A 21,678-nucleotide genomic window follows, 5' to 3' on the forward strand; every position below is an offset into this window, starting at 1 on the left:
TGTTAAATAAAATAGAAAGTAAAAATGCATGGACCAAGATGATCTCAGCAAAATGTGAGAATGATTTTTTTCAAAATAGGTCAATGCATGGTTGGACACAATTAACTCTTGGCCCCGGTGAGGAATCACTATATGCACTTAGATAGGCCCTCTCAGTCTTACTCTATAAAAAGTTGAATGGAAAGTAGCAGCATATATATACATACTAGGAAACCGAATGGAACCTGGATATATAAAAACAGGTTACTTACTTGTGGCTTTTCATGTTTAGAGGGGCCCCGATCCAAGAATTGCGGGTATAAATCGGTAGCCCCTGTTATAGCCCCACGATTTTGGTAATAATATATACAGAATAACTAGTATTTTTACCGTAATAATATTACACGAATATAAATCTTTTAAAATTGTGTCGGCTTGTATTGTTCTGATATTATAGATTATGACACAAAAAATTTATAGAATCAAATTATTAGACAAAAGTTTTCGTCGACTAAAAAGTTTTTTGAAAATTTAGCCGTCTATGGTATATTTGATGCAAATTGAAAACTTCTGGAACAAAATTGAAACAAAATAAAACTTAGAGGTATTTTTGAAACTTTTGCCAAACTTCAAGGATAAAAAGTATACTTTACCCTTAATTTTAATATTTATTATCTAAAATTTGAAAGAATTTAATGTGTATACTTTTATATTTAATTAGGTGTAAAGTCTATTACACAAATATAAATAATTAATTTTTATGCTTACTATTTAAAAATAATATATTTTTTATGTATATAAAAATATAATTAAATATTATCATAAAAAAATTATATTGATTAAGAATGTGTTAGAAGAAATAAGAATACATAACTGCAAAAAAAAAAAAAATTGAAGGGTAAGAAAAATAGAAAATGAGAGAAAAGAGAGAGAAAAATAAAGAAGAAGAATAAGAGAGGAAGTTTGCTAATTTTGAAAGAAAAATTTTTATTTTTACTATAATGAAAAAATATTTGGTGACAGATACCTCTAACGCTCTAAGTGGGTATGGAGAGATTATAACATTTGAATTATAGTTTGTTGGTATTTTGATTTGTCAAATTACTAATATAAAATATAAATAAAAATGATATATAGAGTGGGAAGCGTAGAGAGAAATAGAAAAAGAAAGAGAGCTAGATAAGAGAATGTAGAAAGGGAGCTTATTAATTTTAGAGGAAAATATTTTCTCTCAATTTTAATAAGAGAGTATTATGCGACACATTTTGATTATTAAATTAGTTATTAATATATAATATATAATATATAATATATAATATAGGTATATTTCAATTTCAATATTTCAATTTTAGCTTTAATTTAACTTGAATGTAATTAGAGAATACTATATTGTAAATTTTGTTTCAAAATTTGTAATTAGTCATTGATAATGATATATAAAAGAAATAGAGTAAGTAAAAGAGCTTGAGAGACAAAGAAGAAAGAAGAAAGAACTTTTTAATTTTAAAAGAAAAAATTTAATTTCAATTATAATAAAAAATTGATATATAACACATTTTAATTGTAAAATTAATAATATATAATAGATATAAACAAAGTATGTATATAAATATAGTTCATAATTTAAAAGTTACACACTACACATATAATTTCTTTTTTCTAAAAAAGGACCCATTTTCAATTGCCACCAACAAATATTAGCGTTTTTCTGTAATTTTATATATTAATAATTAGTAAAATAAAAATATTATTTACACACTAAAATTATTAATTAAAATTAGATATCATTTATTTTGTGAATAAAATTTAAATACATGTGTAATATAATTTATTTTTAATATATATTTTCTATTTTAATATATATTTTATTTTGGTGGCTGATTTTAGTGTACACATGTTATTATTAAAATAACACATAAATATTTTTAAACTTTTACTTGGTTTTTTAAGCATTACGTTTCACAGTAACTTTTTTTTGGTAAGAAATTATATATGAGATCACAAGTTTTTTTTCAACCAGAAATTCCTGTTTGGTCTGTCTTTTTGGGCTTGACATTCTCTAGTGTAAGTTTCGAGACGGTGTATGACATAAAATAAAAACACCTGCTGACCAAAAACGAAACATACGTTGAGTTTATCTTAGTCTAAAGCCTATACTATATATATTTTAGTCTTAAGCCCATAGTATATTTAACATCAGAAAAGGTTTATTTTTTTTAACGTAACAAAAAATCGTTGAGAAGTTTTTTTTTATGAAATTTTATGATTAAATAATTATTGTTGTCCAGAAAAAATTTTGTCACGTACAAAACTAACTATAATAAATGAAAACTAATTTAATATCTATAAAAATAAACTTTGATTGACAAAACTAATAAAATTATCACTAATAAATTTTAGATTTAATTATTCTATCGATCACTATAATTTTACCGAATTTTTAATTAGGTCTTTATATTTTTTTCTTTTTAATTGGATTCTTATAAATATTAGATTTTATAATTAAATCCTTATTAATCGTTAACGTTAAAAAAAAGTTTTTGAAATATAAATTTATTAATTTACCCATGTCTTCACTCAGAGGAACCACCTTGTTCCCTATTTCTCCGTTCTTTGGAAATTCAAAGACCAATCTTCGAAGTCACTCTCCTCCATTCAACCCATCCCTCTCAGTGACATTTCGTCGAACACCTCGCTGCCAACCTCTTCCATTCCCTTTTTTCTTCCACCCACACTGCCCTCCAACATTACCCCTACCTTGTCCACCATCTATTCACCCTCCTCTCCCATCACTATCTTTTCTCTACCAACAAGCTCTTTTTTTTCATAACAAAATTCTTGCTATAATCAACACAGATCTAAAACTAAAAAATTTGTCATAATCAATTTTTAATATGATTAAAAGCAGAATTTTTGCCTTAACATAATTAGTTAGTTACAGCAAAATATTTAATCAGAATTTTTTAGTATAATAAATTTTTTTTAACACAAGTAAAATCAATTCAAAAACAAAAAAAAAAGTAAAATGAAGTAAAAATAAAATAAAGTAAAGGCAAAAGCAAAATGAAGTAAAAATAGAACGAAACAGAAAAAAAAGACAAACACAAATCGAAGCAAAATAAATATAACAATCCACATTTTTTAAAATATAAATATAAATAAGTTATAATTATTTTACTAGTTAAAATTTTTTATTTTTAGAAATTAATTTATTAAGAATAATTAAATTAATTTTATAATTATTAAAGTTTAAATTAATTATGATTTATTTTATTAGTTTAAATTATTTATTAAAAATTATTTTAATAAATAAAATAAAATTTATTATTATTATTATTATTATTATTATTATTATTAACTAAGTTCCTTATCCATTTGGCCCATTGAAGGAATAAGGAAAGAAAAGCCAAAACGTGGCTTGTTTATATATAAGTATATATATATAATGTGACACCAATTCCCTTGTTTCATTAATTACCTATTATCATTCTTCATTTCTCTCTTATTACCACCGACCCAGAAGAAAGGAAATAGGAGACTATGGGTGAGGGAAGGAAAGCGTGACTTTTTTTTAGCTTCCCACCTCAATTTTTTGCGATTCGTAACTTCAGTAAAAAATCTAATTCAATTAAAGTGTTTGTATCTTTCTTTTCTATATGTTGGTGTCACTTTTGTTCGGTAAAAATTGACGGTGACGTAGTTTTTCTTCTTTTTAAATTTAGTCAATTAGAGTTCTAAGAGGCACAGACGATTTCAGATATTTTTTTTTCAGCAACTCGGTTAAAAAGCTTCTCCAAAATTTTCATTGATTTTGATTTCGTACGAAGGTAGAAAATTTCATGTTGAAATTAACTGTTTTAATTTATGAATGTCATAGAAGTATAGTGGATATCTGCAAATAATTTATGATTGTTTAGAATGACTAAATGATAAGTTTGAATTGCATTTGCGACTAAATGTGATGAATATGTATTTGATTTCTTGATTGTTTAGGAATGTTGAGAATTCTGATTGTTGAGTTGGAAAGTCGGTTTGATTTGTTGGTATTGAATTGAGATTTGAAAATAATTTCTGATTTTGGAAATGTTTGAAAAGAGGTTGAGAATGGTTCGGTTGGGACCCAAAAAGGGTGGCAAAGTTCGAGTTTTAGGAGAGATGCTGTCGAAATTTTATCATAAAACTTAAGACTTTGTTTGAAATATTTAGAAAAAGGTTGGACTTGAAAAATTGTATTATTTGGCTTTTGATTTATTAAGAAAAGATTTATGTTTGGGTTTGATTTATTAAGAAAGACTTTATGTTTTGAGTTTGACTGTCGTCTTTTCTAAAGTGTCGAGACCCTGCCGTGAGATTTACTTAATAAATGATTGTTTTAAAGAGGTTTAAATCTGAAATAGTTTTGAAGTTGGGTTGGGAAAATCATGGTTAAGAAAGAACTGGTTTTTGTATGAAAGAAGAATTTGTTGTAAGTAAAGTGGTTTCGGAGGTTTGGAAAGGTTATAAAGAGAGGTGTTGGTTTTAAATAAAAATGACTTGAATTCGGTTTATTAAGTAAAGAGATCTCTGTCACAGAAGAGCAGAGAACAGTGACTGAAAAGATATTGAGTGTTGTTGGGCCTTAATGCGAAGTGTCTAGTGAGGACGGCGATACATAACGCTCACTTGACACAATAGAGACGGTTCAGTGAGGACGGCGGTACGTAACGCTCACTGGAGAGCGTAGGCTTTATGTGTGAATGATTATGCGGAGATGCCCGTGTGTATGGAATGGCTTCTAGGAGAAAGTGGCACATGCTTCAGTTGGAGAATCAGCGCCTGCAAGTACTTGCAGAGGTCATGTTCGGCATACTTCAGCTAGAGAATCAGCGTCTGCAAGAAGTAAAAACTTGTAGAGGTTATGCCGCTGGAATGCGTTATCTGACTTGCGAGTCGGATTGCGTCGACAAATGAGCTCATTACCTGTGATAGGACTAGACAGGCATCATCATTGTTTGCACATTTGCTTTTGATTGTGTTTGCTTATCTTGTCTCTCTGTGATTGTACTGTTTATCTTATTGCTATTTATTTGTGTGTTGATCTGTTTCCTGTGCTATTAGTTTGTGTATTGAGGTGACTGAGAACTGAGGTTGTGATTGAGATTTGTCTTAAGTTCGAAAAATTTAAAGAAGGTAATTAATTATATAAAGTAATAGTAAAAAGTATTTTCAAAAGTTTGATAAAAATATAGTTTTATTGAGTAAAGTTAATTATTTGCATTTTATTTCATTACTCTTACAGCATTCTCATTCCCTATTGAGAACGCGTGGTTTGTTCTCACCCCAAAATCTTTCACCCTTTTAGTGACACAGGTTTGAAGACTCAGTTTGAAGCTGTGGGCAATTATTAGTCTTATTTGAGTTAAGTTTATGTGTTGAGTCACTTTCCTAGAATTCCCTCGCCTTTGTTAGTTAAGATTTTATTTTATACAGAGGGATATGAGTTGTATCTGAGTTTCATTTGAATTCTTTTGTATGATATTTATTATTATTAATAACTATGTGACTAGTATTACTTGGAGATCTTTGATATATGATTTTAATTAATAGAAACAAAACTTTTCGGCTTTTTGCTAAAAATTGAAACGCGAAATCGAACTAAAGGCTCAGTATTAAATAGTAAATACGAAAAACGGGTCAGTAATGCCTCACTTTTAGTACGATCATGACGTGTTAAAAATTAGAGTGTTACAATAGAGGCTAAATCTGAGACCGAATCTGAGACAATGATCAACAAACACCAACAACAGATGGGAAGGGAGCAGCTCGTCAGAACGTGATCTCCCTTTCGTGGTCTCTCTCTCGTTCTATCTTTCTCTCTCTTCTATCGTTCTGGGTCTCCATCTCTCTCTGTGGTAATGGTGGTGACGGAGAACAATTGTGGTAGTGGCGCAACGTTCTTGATGGCACCTTCATGCCTTCCACCACCTTCACCGGCGGCTACATAGTTTACGCCTTGATAAACCACTATTTCATGGTTTATCTTGTGCTCAATTGAGTGGTTTTTATCAATTCTTCACCCACTTATTCATACTATTCGCATGTTTTACGTTTTCCTTCCTGATTTTGTGCTATGATTGAAAACATGCTTCTTTGATCTTTAAATTACTAACTTCAATCCTCTCTTATTACCATTAGATACCTTGATATGTGTGTTAAGTGTTTTCAGAGATTACAGGGCAGGAGTGGCTTGGAGGATGGAAAGGAAGCATGCAAAAGTAGAAGGAATACAAGAAGTTGAAGAAACTGCAAAGCTGTCAGCCTGACCCTCTCGCACTAAAATGATCATAACTTGAGCTACAGAGGTCCAAATGATGCGGTTCTACTTGCGTTGGAAAGCTAACGTCCAGGGCTTCGATTTGATGTATAATTTGCCATAGTGGCTGTACAGATAGGCGATGCGAACGCGTGCTTCACGCGGACGCGTCGCAGTGACGAAAATCAGCGTGGCAGATTTCTTCTCCAGCGATTTCTGGGCTGTTTTCGACTCAGTTTGCGCCCCAGAAAACACAGATTAGAGGCTATAAAGTGGAGGAATCCATTCATTCATAATCATCAGCTCATAATTTGTAATTTTAGATGTAGTTTTTAGTGAGAGAGGTTCTCTCCTCTCTTTTAGGATTAGGATTAGGATTTTTAGAAATTAGGAATTTTTATTATTTCAACTCCCAATTTTTCTTCTTCATCACAGATTCAATATTCCTTTTACTTTTTATTTCTCTTTTACTTTCAGATATTTTGATGCTTGTATTACTTATGTTGCCTATTTGGCTTATGAACTTTTTCATGTTAGATTGGATTTCTTTGAATTAATGTTATTTGAGGTATTTCGGTTTATTATTGCTTCCCTTTATTTATGTTACTATTGCTTCCAATCTGAAGACATTTTTATTCCAGTAGATTTACTTTTCTCCTTTTGGTCTTGGTTAGGAAATCAGTAACTCAGGAGTTATTAGACTCAACGTGATCGATAATTATTATCTTTGCTAATTAGCTTGAACTTCAATAATCCCAATCTTTTTCTAGGAATTAACTAGGATTTGAAGATCAAACTAATTAGTCACTTGACCTTCCTTTGCATCAGTAGAGGTTAACTAAGTGGAATTAAGATTCAATTTTCATCATCATTGATAAGGATAACTAGGATAGCACTTCCAATTTCTCATGCCTTGCCAAAAGTGTGTTTTACATTTATTTATTTATTTTACAGTCTTTTACTTATTTTAATTGCAATTTAAATTACTTGTTCCTCATTTTTAAAACCCCGATTTACAATCTTCATAACCAATAATAAGAACATACCTCCCTGCAATTCCTTGAGAAGACGACCTGAGGTTTAAATACTTTGGTTATCAATTTATTTAGGGGTTTGTTACTTGTGACAACCAAAACGTTTGTAAGAAAGGTTGATTGCTTGGTTTAGTAACTATACTTACAACGAGAGTTTACTATAACTTCTAAACCATCAGTCTTCAGTTCTTCAAAATGGCGCCGTTGCCGGGGAATTGCAAACGTGTGCCTTATTATTGGTTATTGTAAATATTTTTCTTTTACTTGTTTATTTGTTTTCTCTCTTCCCTCTTATTTCTGATAGCTATTATGAATTCTCATCCCTCTCGCTTTGAGTTTGGTTCTAATTTTGTTGCAAGGAATGGAAGCTATAACAGGACTATGCATCAAGGTCTAAGCAATCAAAGATGGATGGAGCCACGAGGATCTGATCACCCCTTTAGGCAATAACATCCTCCTAGATATCATGGACAAAGACCATTTTACAATGCATGCCCAACTGATAGATTTGGTGGACCGCCTTGTAACTACTAACAAGCCCCACCCTATGCTCAGAGACCATCCTCTCGACATAACTTTGAACCATCATACTCACAAGCTTCTTTTCACCATTCACTACCACATGATCCTTATCCGCACCAACGACAATCCAACTACTCCCAAGAACCACCACTCTCCTACACACCATGTCCATTTCCATCAAGCCAAGAATCACAGGTTCTCTTTGAAGAATCAGTAAACCAATTCAATGCAACCCTTCATCAACTGGAGCAAGCAATAAATCAATTATCTTCCAGACGTTCGGACACTCAACAGACTCCCATGGCTTCATGTGGAGAATCTAATGAAGAATGTATTGTGAAGAAGACACGTGAAGCTCCACTGGACAGCATAGAGCATAACTTCGTATTGGAACAAGTAGAGGACACTGTCATTGTAGAAGAAGAAGAGTTGGTTGAAGATTTAGGAGATGCTGAACCTCCGCAGGAATCCAGAATTGTGGAGAATTCCGTCGAAGACGTTACAATTGATGCTAAAGAAGATAGTGCACAGCCTCCAATGCAAGTATCTTATGAAGAACTGGATGGAGTAACCCAAGACGCATGTTTTCTTGATGATGATAGTCACCAGTCAAGTCCTCCTAGTAATGAACTTACATCCGCAAGTGAATTCTTTGAGACAGAAGAATTTTCCCCAAGTGAATATGAAGATGATACAGAGGTCGACTTTTCTCAACCTCGCTCCTAATTATGACTCAAGTGATGAGGAAGATATGGAAGACTTTGACCAGGACATGGCTGGAATGGAAAAGGTTTGCAAAGAAGTGGAGGAATTCACTGAAGACTGCAAGGGAGTAGAGCTTGCAGAGCCACTAGAAACACCTATTCCAAGGCCATTACCACCCAATACAAACCTCAAGTGGGTAAAATCCTTAGCTTTTATCTTACTTTTCCACTTGAATATGGTTTACTTGAAACAGATGGCCAGCTTAGAGCTCTCTGCGGGTTTAAGAGTAAAAGGGAATTGACTCGCACTCAGAGTTGGTATGCAAGATTCAATAAGGTTTCACACTTCAATTTGAGGTGCAAGGATTGGTGTCAAGCTCAATTGAAAGGATCTCGGAAGCTGTTTGGTCACTGCAGTGAGAATTCATACTACTCACCACTCGGCTGGAAAAATGCAGATCAAGACAAAGATGGGTGTAAAAGTAGAATTTGGGATCCTGGAATCTATTCCGACATTCAACACTTCGGGAGCCTTGAAGACTTCTTGAACTCACCTAAGGGCTTTACGTACCTTGTTTGGGACCCCGGAGGATGCTGGCATTCCAAACACTGGTGGAGATTCCGGGATCAGTACAAGCATAAGCCACCATGACAGGAAGCTCATCAAATGTCCAACTTAAGGACTTTAACTAAAAGTGCTAGGTGGGAGACAACCCACCATGGTATGATCGTTCTTTTTTCAGTTTAAATTTTAGTCTGTTTTTGAATTTTTATTGAACCTGGAATCATGCATAGCATTCATATTAGCATTGCATTATGCATACTACAAAAAAAAATCGCACGCGACGCGACAGCGTCGCCGACGCGTCCGCGTCATAGGTGCGTTGGGAAGAAAACAAATTGAACAGAGAGTCACGCGAGAGCGTGGCTGGAGCCTGGAGGCGTGCCTTTGGCACAAATTGATCCACGCGACCGCGTCGCCGACGCGTCCGCGTCATGTGGGAAAAATGCCTCCCACGCGTCCGCGTCACCCACGCGAACGCATGCCCTGAAATCGACGTAAAAAAGGGTGTATGGCCGAAAGTTGAGCTAGAATTGGGCTGGACTCGTGCTAGAAGCACAAGCCCTACCACGCGTACGCGTGCCCCACGCGTCCGCGCCATTTTCAAATTTAGGCCGTTGACGCGATCGCGTCACCCAGATTTTTGGGCAAAATGCATTTAAACAGAGAGTTGTGCGAACGCGAGGCTGCACTCGCGCCACCAGCACAAATCGAGTCACGCGTCCGCGTGCCACACGCGTTGTCACTTCATCAAAGCGTGACTCATGCGACCGCGTGCCCCACGCGCTCGCGTCACCTGCGCCACACAACTTATCCAGATCAGCGCCAATTATCTTATTTTTTTCTTTTCTAATCCTAATTTCTTCTATCTTTTCCTCTTTCTTTCTTACTTTATTTCTTTCACTTCTCATTCTTTTTCACACTCATTCTATTTTTCTTAATTTATTTGCATATTTCATTCATTGCATTTTAATTTTGTGCATATTTTTCTTTTCTTTTCTAAATTTATTATTTTTCCATCGGTGTTACTTGTTCATATTCAACTGTTGTGTCTTTTCTGGTGTTATTTTGGTGCTCAGTGACTTGTTTTACACTGTTGGGTAATATTATTTAAATCAATGTTAATCTTTTATGATACTTGTATTAATTTTGCATTGACATGAATTTATATTGTCTTTTATTACCCACACTCTTCCCCTATGTTGCAAATTTTTGCACTCTTGATTTGCCATGCGCTTCTACTATTTTATCACTTACATGTTGAAGCTTCCATGTAAATGAGACCCTTATCAATTGGCATTAACCCACCCATACTTTATTTATTTTCTTATCTTTATTCCTGGGTTACTTTTCTTTCCTTTTTCTTTCTGGATGGCCACTCGGAAGGGAACTGGAAGACGTTTACATGAGGAGACAGACAAGTCCATCTGCACGATCTTTGGAGAAAGGCGCCAGTTGGAACCGCCCGTCCACTTGTACATCTCAGCATGCACCGAGGACGGTGTAATCTTTAAGTGTGGGGAGGTCGATACCGATCTCCACGGGTTAGCTATTCTCTTCTCAACACCAATGTTTTATTTTATTTGTTAGTTCATTGTTGCATTTGCATGTTTAATTGCATATTTGTTTGATTTTATGCATATTCTACTTGGTTGAGAAATAATAAATTTCTTTTTAAGACCCTATTTTTGAAAAAATTTCACTAATTTAAAATCAAAATTTTTCGTGTTAAATTTGTTTGAAGTTGTATTTGGAACATGGTTTTTGAGCCAAAGAACACACAACCTGTGAGATTTTGAGCTTAATTGTATGGTTACATTATTTAACTATAAAATTTTATTCTTGTGTATTTTTCTTCTCTATGATTGCAATCTTTATTTTGTTCTATTCTATATGTCCAATATTTAGTGTATTTACATGTTTGCATTGATTACCACCTTTCCTATTCTTTTCCTTGCTATAACCCTTGTATGCTAATGACTTTCCTCGTTTTCTTTCAGGATGGCCACCAAGAAAGAAAAAGAGAAAGCTACCCCCAAATCCACAGCAAGGAAAGGAACAAAAAGAGCATTAGTGGCAAAGCCTTCTTCAACTGCAGTCAAGCCCTCAACAAAAAGAATTAAAAGGATTATAAAGGTTGATGAAAAGGAGAGAGCCTTCCTAGCAAAGGACACTGCACGATTTCCAAATCGCTACTGTGAGCAGATGTTTCCTATTCTGGCAGTTCGGAATTACAACAACAAACACCTTCTTATCCTTCCGCCTCGCATTGCCAACTTTGTTGAGCCGCAAATTGCACAAAGACATTGGGGATTCCTACAGAGACAGCCATGACAGGTTCAATCTTTCTTGGGTAGTTGAGTTCTATTCCAACTTCCACCTGCCGACTCTACAGTCTGTTTATATACGTCAGAAGCAAGTCCCCATTACAGAAGTGGCCATTCAACGAGCCTTAGATCTTCCCCCTGCTCCGAAAGGATTGGACACTTTTCAAGAAGCCGCCCTCAAGTGCCAGGCGTACAACTTTGACTGGGACGCTGTTCTCAGAGTTATCACTCAACCTGGCAGCAAATGGATCTTTGGATACCATCTTTCCCGTCCTAAGGGAATTTCGGCTTCCGCACTTACCTTAGAGGCTCACGTATGGGCGCAGATTATGTCCCATTACATCTTCTCGAGCACTCATGAGTCTTCCTTCACCGCAGACATGGCCGTTCTACTATGCTGCATCCTCACAGACCAGCCTCTAAATTTACCGAGACATATCTGGAATGCTATGGGACACATGCATATTGCGGGCAACCTACCTTTCCCCGCCTTGGTCTTTGATCTTGTCTCAGCAGCCGGAGTCTCCTACAGAGCTGGAGACACCAAAGCCATACTTCCACGGGATGATCAGTACGTCCCTAACGGGAGATATCTCAGGCCACCACTTGCCACTACCAGTCAGTCCACAGAGGATGCTGCAGTTCCTCTATCATCTACTAGTCAGCTGCTGCATCAAATACTGAAGCGGTTGGACCAACAAGACAAGAAAGCAAAGCTCCAAGAGTGCCGTAACCAGTGCCGTTTCAAATACCTCAAGGAGCTACTCACAGGCAACCACAGACCTGACGAGGACCCAGGCACTCCGGACTCCACTTCCTTTACCAGCACAGGGAGCCATGACGGTCCCGGCTGTGGAGATACTGCCACCAGCCCACCATTGTTCTTGACAGATGGCACCGAGGACGGTGCAAAGCCTTAAGTGTGGGGAGGTCGGTCAGTACCTGACTTCCAGAGGTAATTCTTTTCCCCCTAACACCAATTTCTTCTTCTTTAGAATAGGATAGATTGCATATTAGTAGGATTAATTGCATGCATGTTCTACCTGATTGAAAAGATAATAAGTTTCTTTTAAGACCATATATTTTTTTTAAATTTCACTAATTTAAATCAAAATATTTATGTTAAATTTGTTTGAAGTTGAAATTGGAACAGAATTTCTGAGCTAAAAAGAACACACAACCCGTGATACTTTGAGCCTAAATACATGGTTACACCATTTAACCATAAACATTTTTTTCTTGTGTGTTTACTTCTCTATGATTGTAATCTGAATTTTGTTTTATCCTATATGTCCAAAATTAATGTGTTATGTGCATGCATATGATTGAGGCCATTGTTTGTTTAACTCACATATTCCAAATAAGCCAACCCTTTTTAACTATCTTTGTTAACCACTTTGAGCTGTTTTTAATCCCATTCGTTCCATATTGTACCACATTACTAGCCTTAAGCGGAAAACAATCGAAAATCCCAATTGAATCTTTGGTTAGCTTAAGATAGAATTTGTGTGTTAATTGAGTATGGGAAAATTTTAGGAATAAAGGGTAATAGAAAATATATTATACTAGAATAAAGGGAATTTGGGTACCTATTCATGTGAAACCATAAAAGGAAATTACAAATCTATGTGCATTGATAAGCTATAAAATTAATAATAAAAAAAATATATCTTTATTTTAGTAAATAAGGGGACAAAATCACCCCAATGATAAGTCAGAATTTAATAATCAATGCACATGTGATAAAATTAAAATAAAGGTTGATACATGAATATGGAATGTGAAAAGGAAATCCTGGGTAGCTAAGATGAATGTTGAAATTATATAGAGTATATGTATGTTAGGTAGGAGCTTGGGTTAATTAAAGATTCAATATATAAGCTCACTTAGTCATATGTGTATCCTCACATTTACCTTAGCCCCATTACAACCATGAAAAGACCTCATGATGTTTGCATTGGCATTTTAAAATTGTTGATTGATTAGGTGAAAAACAAAATTTTTTGAAAGCATGATTAGAGAAGGATAGAGTGATTACCCCATATGCTAGAGATGATTAAAGTGCACATGCACCAACAATAAGGGTTCAATGCTCAGTCCTATATCCCCTGCTTTCACAAGCTGTCTTCTTACAAATTTATCTGCTTTTACAATATGCTCTGAATTAGTGAAATCTGCCCCATATTTTGTCTTAGAAAACTTATCTATTTTTAATCATGTAGACCAACTCATATAGTTGCATTCATATGCATATAGGTTGCATTGCATTACATGAGTCTTGCATGTTCCTGTTCATTCATATTTATCTCTTTCAACTTAGCATGAGGACATGCTAATATTTAAGTGTGGGGAGGTTGATAAACCACTATTTTATGATTCATATTGTGTTTAATTGTGTGGTTTTATCTAGTCTTTGCCCACTTATTCATATGATTTGCATGTAATTACAATTCCTTCCAAAAAAATACTCTATGATTGAAAACATGCTTCTTTGGCTTTTATTTTCTTTTATTTAATCCTCTCTTATTACCATTAGATGCCTTGATATGTGTGTTAAGTGATTTCAGGAATTACAGGGCAGGAATGGCTTAAAGGATGGAAAGGAAGCATGCAAAAATAGAAGGAACACAAAGAATGGAGGAGATAACCAGCGAGAAGTCACGCGGTCGCATGGCTGACGTGACCACGCGAAATGGAAGAAATAACAGTGACGCGCTCACGTGCCTGACGCAATCGTGCGGATTGGAAGCTGCTTGAACGACGTGAATGCGTGGATGACCCGCACACGTAGTACGAGAATCGCTGAGTGACGTGAACGCGTGGACGACGCGGCCGCGTGACGTGCGCGATCTGCAGAATTTCAGAAGTCACTGGCAGAGTTTCTGGGCCGAATTTCAACCCAGTTTTCGGCCCAGAAACACATATTAGAGCTAGGGAACATGCAGAGACAGAGAACAACATTCATTCCGCATAATTTTTAGTTTTTAGATCTGAATTTACTCCTCCCCTAGGTTTTACTCACTTGAACATTCATAATTAGGATTTTGAAAGTTTTGGCTTTAGCTCTTGAGAAGAGTCTACCTCCGGTACTAGTCATTATATTCTGTTATTTACTTTTCATTTATTCTTCCATATTCCTAAATCCTCCAGAGTTGACATTTGATTATTTTCATAAGTTATTAATATAGACTATTTTTATTTTCAATTAATCCCTTTCATTATTATTTATCATGTCTTCTTTTATTTTCCCCATTAATTCTGTGAAGTTTATAATTATGATGAGTGAGTAGTTCCATAACTTGATTGAGAGATGATTAAAAGGAAACCTTGAGTTGAATCACTCTAGAGAGAAATTATAATTGGGTTTATTGTTGGATCACCCTCTAATCATTGACACTAGTCCTTCCCAAGGGAGAGGATTAGGACTTGTGACTAGAAACAACTTTCCAACTTGCTTGACTTTCCTTTACCTAGTAAGGGATAACTAAGCAGAGCAACTTCCAATTATTAATTAATCTTGAGAGTACTTCAACAAGAATAATGCTTCCAACTAATCTACTCCCAGTCAAGGCTTTTATTTAAAATTAATTAAATTCTCTAAATTAATTTTCTGTTTATCAACTCAACCATTTTTTAAAACACCTGATTGATAAAATAGCACATCTCTCTGCAACTCGTTGGGAGACGACCTGGGATTCATACTCTCAGTATTTTAATTTCAATATTGTGACAACCCTTCTAAATTGATAAGCAGATTTTCGGCTGGTTAAGGACTGCACTTGCAACGTGTTTTTATTAATAATTTCTTAACTCGCCAATTTCCGCCACGTCAGTGACTGTAGGTACATGATTTTCATATCTTATTTTCAAAGGAAAAAAATACTTTCTATTGATTCAGGTAAAGACTTTGAAGGCTTTAATAAAAAGAATATTACTACTACTGTTCCATTATGGCCCTTTCCTTGTTGTATATAAAAGGGTGAGGCTAGTGAATCCTGAGGCATAGCACCCCTTACTTCTCCTATAGAAGCTTCAATATCTGATCTGATCTTCCATTAATTTAATTTGTAGCATAATGAGTGCTCTCCCCACAACACAAGAGAAAACAATCCCAGATGCCACCAACTATAAGGGTGCTCCGATAGAGCGGTCCAAGACTAGTGGCTAGTCTGCCTCCGCCATGATTCTAGGTCACTTCTTCATTAATCAACTCATCATCATGATATGTATATATATCTCTTCTTCTAGCTAGACTTATTCATTATATATGTACTAATAACAGGAGGAGAAGTGATGGAGAGGATGACGACACTGCGTATTGCGGTGAATTTGGTGACGTACTTGACCGGTACCATGCACTTGGGTAATGCTGAATCTACCAACATTGTCACTAACTTCTTGGGCACCTCATTCATGCTTTGTTTGCTCGGTGGCTTTCTCGGAAGGTACTATATATAGATTATATCCTCCCATCCCTTTTACTTTCTTTGTTTCTTTCAAGCTTCATTCTTCATTTCCTTCTTTCGCTTTGATGATTGGCAGATATCGCACCATTGCCATCTTCGCTGCTGTTCAAGCAACGGTAATATATATGTTTCTAACATTTTCATAAATGTATGTTTAATTTGTTTCTTGTTTCGTTCTATTCGATAAAGATGGACATAAACCATATTCAGCTAGCATGTAGATCTATTTAATTAATTTATTAAACTTAGTTAATTAATCATTATATGCTGATGTCTAACAATAACGAAATAATAGATAAACAGGGTGTGGCGATCTTGGCTATGCCGACAAAAATACCAAGCTTACACCCTCCAAAATGCACAGGAGACATCGGGGGACCTTGTGAAAGAGCCACCAGCAAACAGTTAACGGTGTTATACTTAGCTTAAAATTAAGTCCTAACTTCAAATGAGAATACATTTATGCATTGGTGTAAAGGTTTAGGAAGCTCACTTTGATTGCTGCATTTTATATTACAGATTATACAAATGGCTGAAAACATCAATTAAACATGGTTATTATTTTATGACTCCTTATAATAGATAGATGTCCAGTCTAGAAGTGCTGAAGGTGAAGGAGGAAAGGAAGAGTATTAGAAGTAAGAGTCACTGTTTCTCTGTTTATAATATGTTTATCTCCTGCAAATGGATTATGATCTTTAATTGAAAATTGTTTGGCTTACGCAGTTGTTTCTATTTGTTTTTCTATGCTTTCTACAGTGGTTATCACTCCTCCAAGAATTATTGTGGCACGCAGAAAAAATCCAGAGGTCTTAATAGAACAAGTCGCTAGGAGAAAGAGAAAACATTGAATGGATCTTAGAAGAATTGGACAACTTTAACTCGGTTTAGCCCTAATTTTAGACTAGGTTTATGTTTATATTTAGGCATTTCTGATAGTGGTTAGCTACAAGAGTAGATTGTTTTATACACCTTTGGTGTATGCCACAATACAGATTTTACAGGTTTTCTTTTTTTTTCAATGGTATTTGTTTTGAATTATAGTTGATGTATCAATACACTTTGTTGATATATGGTTATTACTTATTATTATACTTGATGTATCAATATACTTTGTTTGTGTTTTGAATTATATTAACTTGTTTGTTTATAGTACTTTTTTTAATTTAATAATACGATGAAATTTGTTTATTTTTTGAAATAATATAAATATTCAAATACAAATTAGATAAAAATTTGTATTAAAGTTATATTTATTTTGTATAAAAAAAGTTTACTTTGCAATGAAAAAATCTAAAAAAAAATTATATTTTTTCTCACTGACAGATTTAAAGACGAATTTTCTGTCTGTAATCAGAGTGTAAGATGATTTTCCAAATTTTAAATTACAGACGAAAAATCTGTCAGAAAATCTGTCTGTAATCACAGACAAAAAATTCGTCTGAAAATTCATCTGTAATTACAGACGAAAAATCCGTTGAAAAGTTCTTCGTCTTCGAGAAATGGATGAAGAATTTACAGAGGAAAAATCCGTCGGTAACTGGTAAAAATTCGTCAGTAATTTCTGACCGAAAAAATCCGTCGGTAAATAATTTTCGACAAGGCTTTTACAGAGGGACAAAATCCGTCGGTAATTTCGTCAATAACCAAAAATTCGTCTGTAATAAAGACTAAATCTGTTTGTATTAATTCATTTTCTAGTTGTGAGTGGTGCCAGCACAGACAGCGAAGTGGCAGTGGTGACCAACCAGCAGGGCTGCATTATTAGAATTTTTTAAAATAAATTAAAAAATTGATAGGAAGAAGAAGGAGGACAACATACTTAGAGGGAGGAAGGAGGTAGCTCCGGTGACACAGGGAGCAGCGGCGACACCGGTGCAGTAATGGTAGCGACAACAGTGGCGGGAGAGATGAAAACGGCGGTGATAGAGCGACCAACGCGACACAAGGAGTTGACGCAGTCTTTGAACATTGTTGGTGGTGGCCGACCCTGGTGGAGGGCTTCTAGAGGTGGTTTGTGGGGAGAAAGAGGGGGTTCGCAGTTTGAATTTAGGACAATATTACCATTGGATTTACCGGTGAATAAATTCGATGCTAATGCTTTGTGAATGACCAAAACGCAACGTTGCACTAATTCGAATTACCACCCCAGGTAAATCCAATGGTAATGATCGCGCCATTTTTTTCTTTTTTCCCTCCAATTATTATCTGCAAATTTACCGTCGAAAAATCGAATCCGACAGTAATATTTTTATCCGACAAATTTATTATCAAATCCCTGGTAAACTTGCTGCTAACATCCAAAGCTAAATCCGACGATATTCAGCATTTTTCTTGCATTAATTTGGATCCTGCAAAGAAAAACCTTGGCATGAGTATCACTCGTGATAGGAAAAATGGAAAACTGTGATTGTCATCGTAGCAGGAGTATATTGAGAAAGTTTTGGAGAAGTTTAACATGAGTAATTCCAAACTAGTTAATACTCTATTTTCTAGTCATTTCAAGCTGTGTTCACATTGTCTTACAAGTGAGAAAGAAAAAAATGAAGAAGATTCTATATACATCTATAGTTGGCAGTTTGATGTATGATATGGTTTGCACTAGGCCAGATATTGCTCATGTTGTTGGAGTTGTTAGTCGATTTCTCTCTAATCCTGGCAAGCAGTAAAGTGGATTCTCAGATACCTCAATGGTACTTTCAGAGTTTGTTTATAGTTTGGAAGTGGCCAACATGTGTTGGATGGTTAGATAAATGCAGATATGGTTGAGGATCTTGATTTAAGAAAGTCTACTTCTGGTTATATGATAACTTTTGCAGGGAGATTGTGTCGTGATAATTTTGACTTCAGAAATGTGTTGCTTTATCTACTACAGAGGCAGAATACATTGTGGTTGTTGAAGATTCTAAGGAACTCTTATGGACGAAGTTGTGGACGAAAAAATTTCTACAAGAATTAGCTACACATCAAAAAAGAGAAGTTTGTGTTATTTTGTGATAGTCAAAGTGCTATCCATCTCAGCAAGAATCCGACATTTCATTCCAGATCGAAGCACATAGAGGTGATGTATCATTAGATACGTCAAGAGCTTGAGATAAAGTCTTGAAAAGATCTATACTTATGATAATGGTTTAGATATGGTGACTAAGAATTTACCTGCAACGAAATTTGATTATTATAGAGAGAAAGCAGACTTGATGGAGCAACCTATCTCCACTTGAGTTTGTAAAAAAAAAAATTTGTTGGTGGGTTCCAACTCAAGTAAGACCCCTACTTTAAAGCAAAAAGAAAAAATGAAATAAAAGAAAAGAGAAAAATCACGAGAGAGAGAATTAACTCATACAAAAGAAAAAAGAAAAAAAAACAGAGTGAGAGAGAGCTTCAGCGTCATCGAAGAGAAGAAAAAATTGGGAAAAAAAGGCAGTGCCATTTTAATCATATTAAATTAGTAAATTTGCTCAATTTCTTATAAAATTATAGTATGTTGTTCTTGGTGTAGAGACGAACATTAGGATATAACTTGCTAGCTGTATTGCCTTCTCTTTTGTCTGATTTGAGATACCCACTTTGTAAAAATTTTATGTTGATTCTATCAGTTTTGATAATGTATTTTGTTGATTGTTGAGATGTCCTAGTGTTACTAGGAAAACTGATTGTGTAACCACTATTTTGATAGTGAAAAAGTTTACCGGACTAAGTTCCGTGAGATTTTTGTCCCTCCTTTTGGAGAATTTTTTCATGATAAAAATTTCGGTTTTTAATTGTTTAATTTTTGCCATTATATTTATTAATTGGAGTGTTTTTAAAGTTGATATTTAACTGTATAGATTGTGAAAAAATTATTTTAATACTTTCACTATTAGACAGATCTTTATCTGAATCTTAATTTTTTTCCAACATACTTAGCAGTATATAACGTATTTATATATTTATTGCATCTAAAATGACGTAATTATTCTAATAATAATTAATAAATATTAAATAAAATAACTTTTAATTATTTAGACTATTTTTTATTATTTTCTAAATATTATTGGTGCAAATATACCGTACATTAATAACTACCAATAACTACAACTTGATGCACAGCTAGGAAATGGGGTGTAGATATTGTATAATGGCGGAAAACGATATATATGAAGAAAATCACAATAAAATGATAAAGGAAACTGAATACGTAGCGCGGAGAGTATACAACATGCAAAAGCAACCAGAAATGACTTGGTATACCTAGATGTTGAATTTGTTTTATATTTCTTTGAAATCTTGACGCTTGTTCGTAATTTTTTATACTTCCACTTGTGCACCATTCCCCTTATAAAACCCTATCCATATGTACAGCTGAAAATTAAAAATAAGCCATGGCAGCACAACAAGGTTCTAGATGTGAGATTGAGCTTGTGATAGAGAGAACTAGCACAACCCAACAAAACCCAAGAACCAATATGAGAACAATCGCACAGAGCTCATTATTAATGTCCCTGAATTCCTTGCTAACAAAATTTCATGCAGGTTATTTCAGGATAAGCCTCTCACTTGGCGGCCAAGCCTTGCTATGGAAGACACTCAGCTCCGTGCCAACCACCGATGACAAGAGCAACGCGCTGCGGCGCGTCTTTCACGCGCTGCACCCCACCGTTTTTCCCATACTCTGGTCTCTGGCTCTCTTTATTCTCATATTACTCTCTCTTCTTTACATCTTAAGGTGCTTGTTTTTCTTTAAGATGGTAAAGGCCGAATTCTTGCACCATGTAGGGGTTAATTATCTATTCGCACCATGGATCTCCTGGCTCTTACTTCTTGAATCGTCACCCTTCATGGCACCCAAAACCGTCCCTTACCTGGTGCTGTGGTGGTTGTTCGCGGTCCCTGTAGTGATGCTTGACGTGAAGATCTATGGACAGTGGTTCACGAAAGGGAAGAGGTTCTTGTCGACGGTGGCGAATCCGACGAGCCAGATGTCGGTGATAGGGAACCTAGTGGGGGCACAGGCAGCGGCGCACATGGGTTGGAAGGAGAGCGCGGTGTGCTTGTTCTCGTTGGGGATGGTGCATTACTTGGTGTTGTTTGTGACGCTCTATCAGAGGCTCTCCGGCGGGGATCGCCTGCCTGTGTTGTTGAGGCCTGTTTTCTTCTTGTTTTTTGCGGCTCCGGGGGTTGCTAGCTTGGCTTGGGAATCCATTGTTGGATCCTTTGATATTGCTTCCAAGATGCTCTTCTTTCTATCCCTCTTTCTCTTCACCTCACTGGTAATAATATCATAATACTGCATTTTATTAATTAATTTATGAAAATTGAAAACTTATCAGCAATTGTGTCAAACTAATAGTTAAGAATAAGTTAATTAAACATTTTAAATTATCTTACTATATTTAATTATTAACTTAAAAAAATAACTAAATTTGAGTAATATTCTATGTACCTTCTAGCCTTCATTATTTTATTATTAAGAGATGTCATAATTTGTTTGTGCATGGTGTGTTAATAAGTAAAAATGAAGATTTTTTTTAAGTAAATTAAATATGTAAATTTGTAAGTAAAATTTTTAAATTTTTTATGTTTGGTTTTTGTTTTTACTCATTATTAATCAACCCTTATTGTTATCCTAACAATACCAATACAATTTTACTCTTTTTTTTTATTTTCCAAATCTCTACTTTAACAACTATTGCGCCAGGCACACATGATAAGTTGTTTTCTAAGGTAAAATGCCTTTTCTGGAGAAGTCATCATCAACTTTCCTGTACGTCAATAAGTTTGAGTAAGATTTTATATTAGGTTGGTATATAGTT

The 21,678-nt window shown here is 34.8% G+C and overlaps 1 protein-coding gene across 2 annotated transcripts in view; it reads left to right on the top strand.

Moving 5' to 3' along the window:
* Positions 1–20,177: 20,177 nt before the first annotated feature.
* Positions 20,178–21,678, top strand: part of LOC107460117 (S-type anion channel SLAH1) — a 2,422-nt gene continuing 921 nt past the window's right edge. The window contains exons 1-2 of one of the 2 annotated variants that reach the window (XM_016078451.3): positions 20,434–20,540; positions 20,642–21,135. In XM_016078451.3, coding sequence (XP_015933937.1) covers positions 20,474–20,540; positions 20,642–21,135 — 561 coding nt within the window. In that variant the 5' untranslated portion in view covers positions 20,434–20,473. Of the gene's footprint in view, positions 21,136–21,678 lie in introns of both variants that reach the window. The other variant, XM_016078450.3, reaches the window with a different exon arrangement.

This window comes from Arachis duranensis, chromosome 8, assembly GCF_000817695.3.
Source record: "Arachis duranensis cultivar V14167 chromosome 8, aradu.V14167.gnm2.J7QH, whole genome shotgun sequence".
NCBI lineage: Eukaryota > Viridiplantae > Streptophyta > Magnoliopsida > Fabales > Fabaceae > Arachis > Arachis duranensis.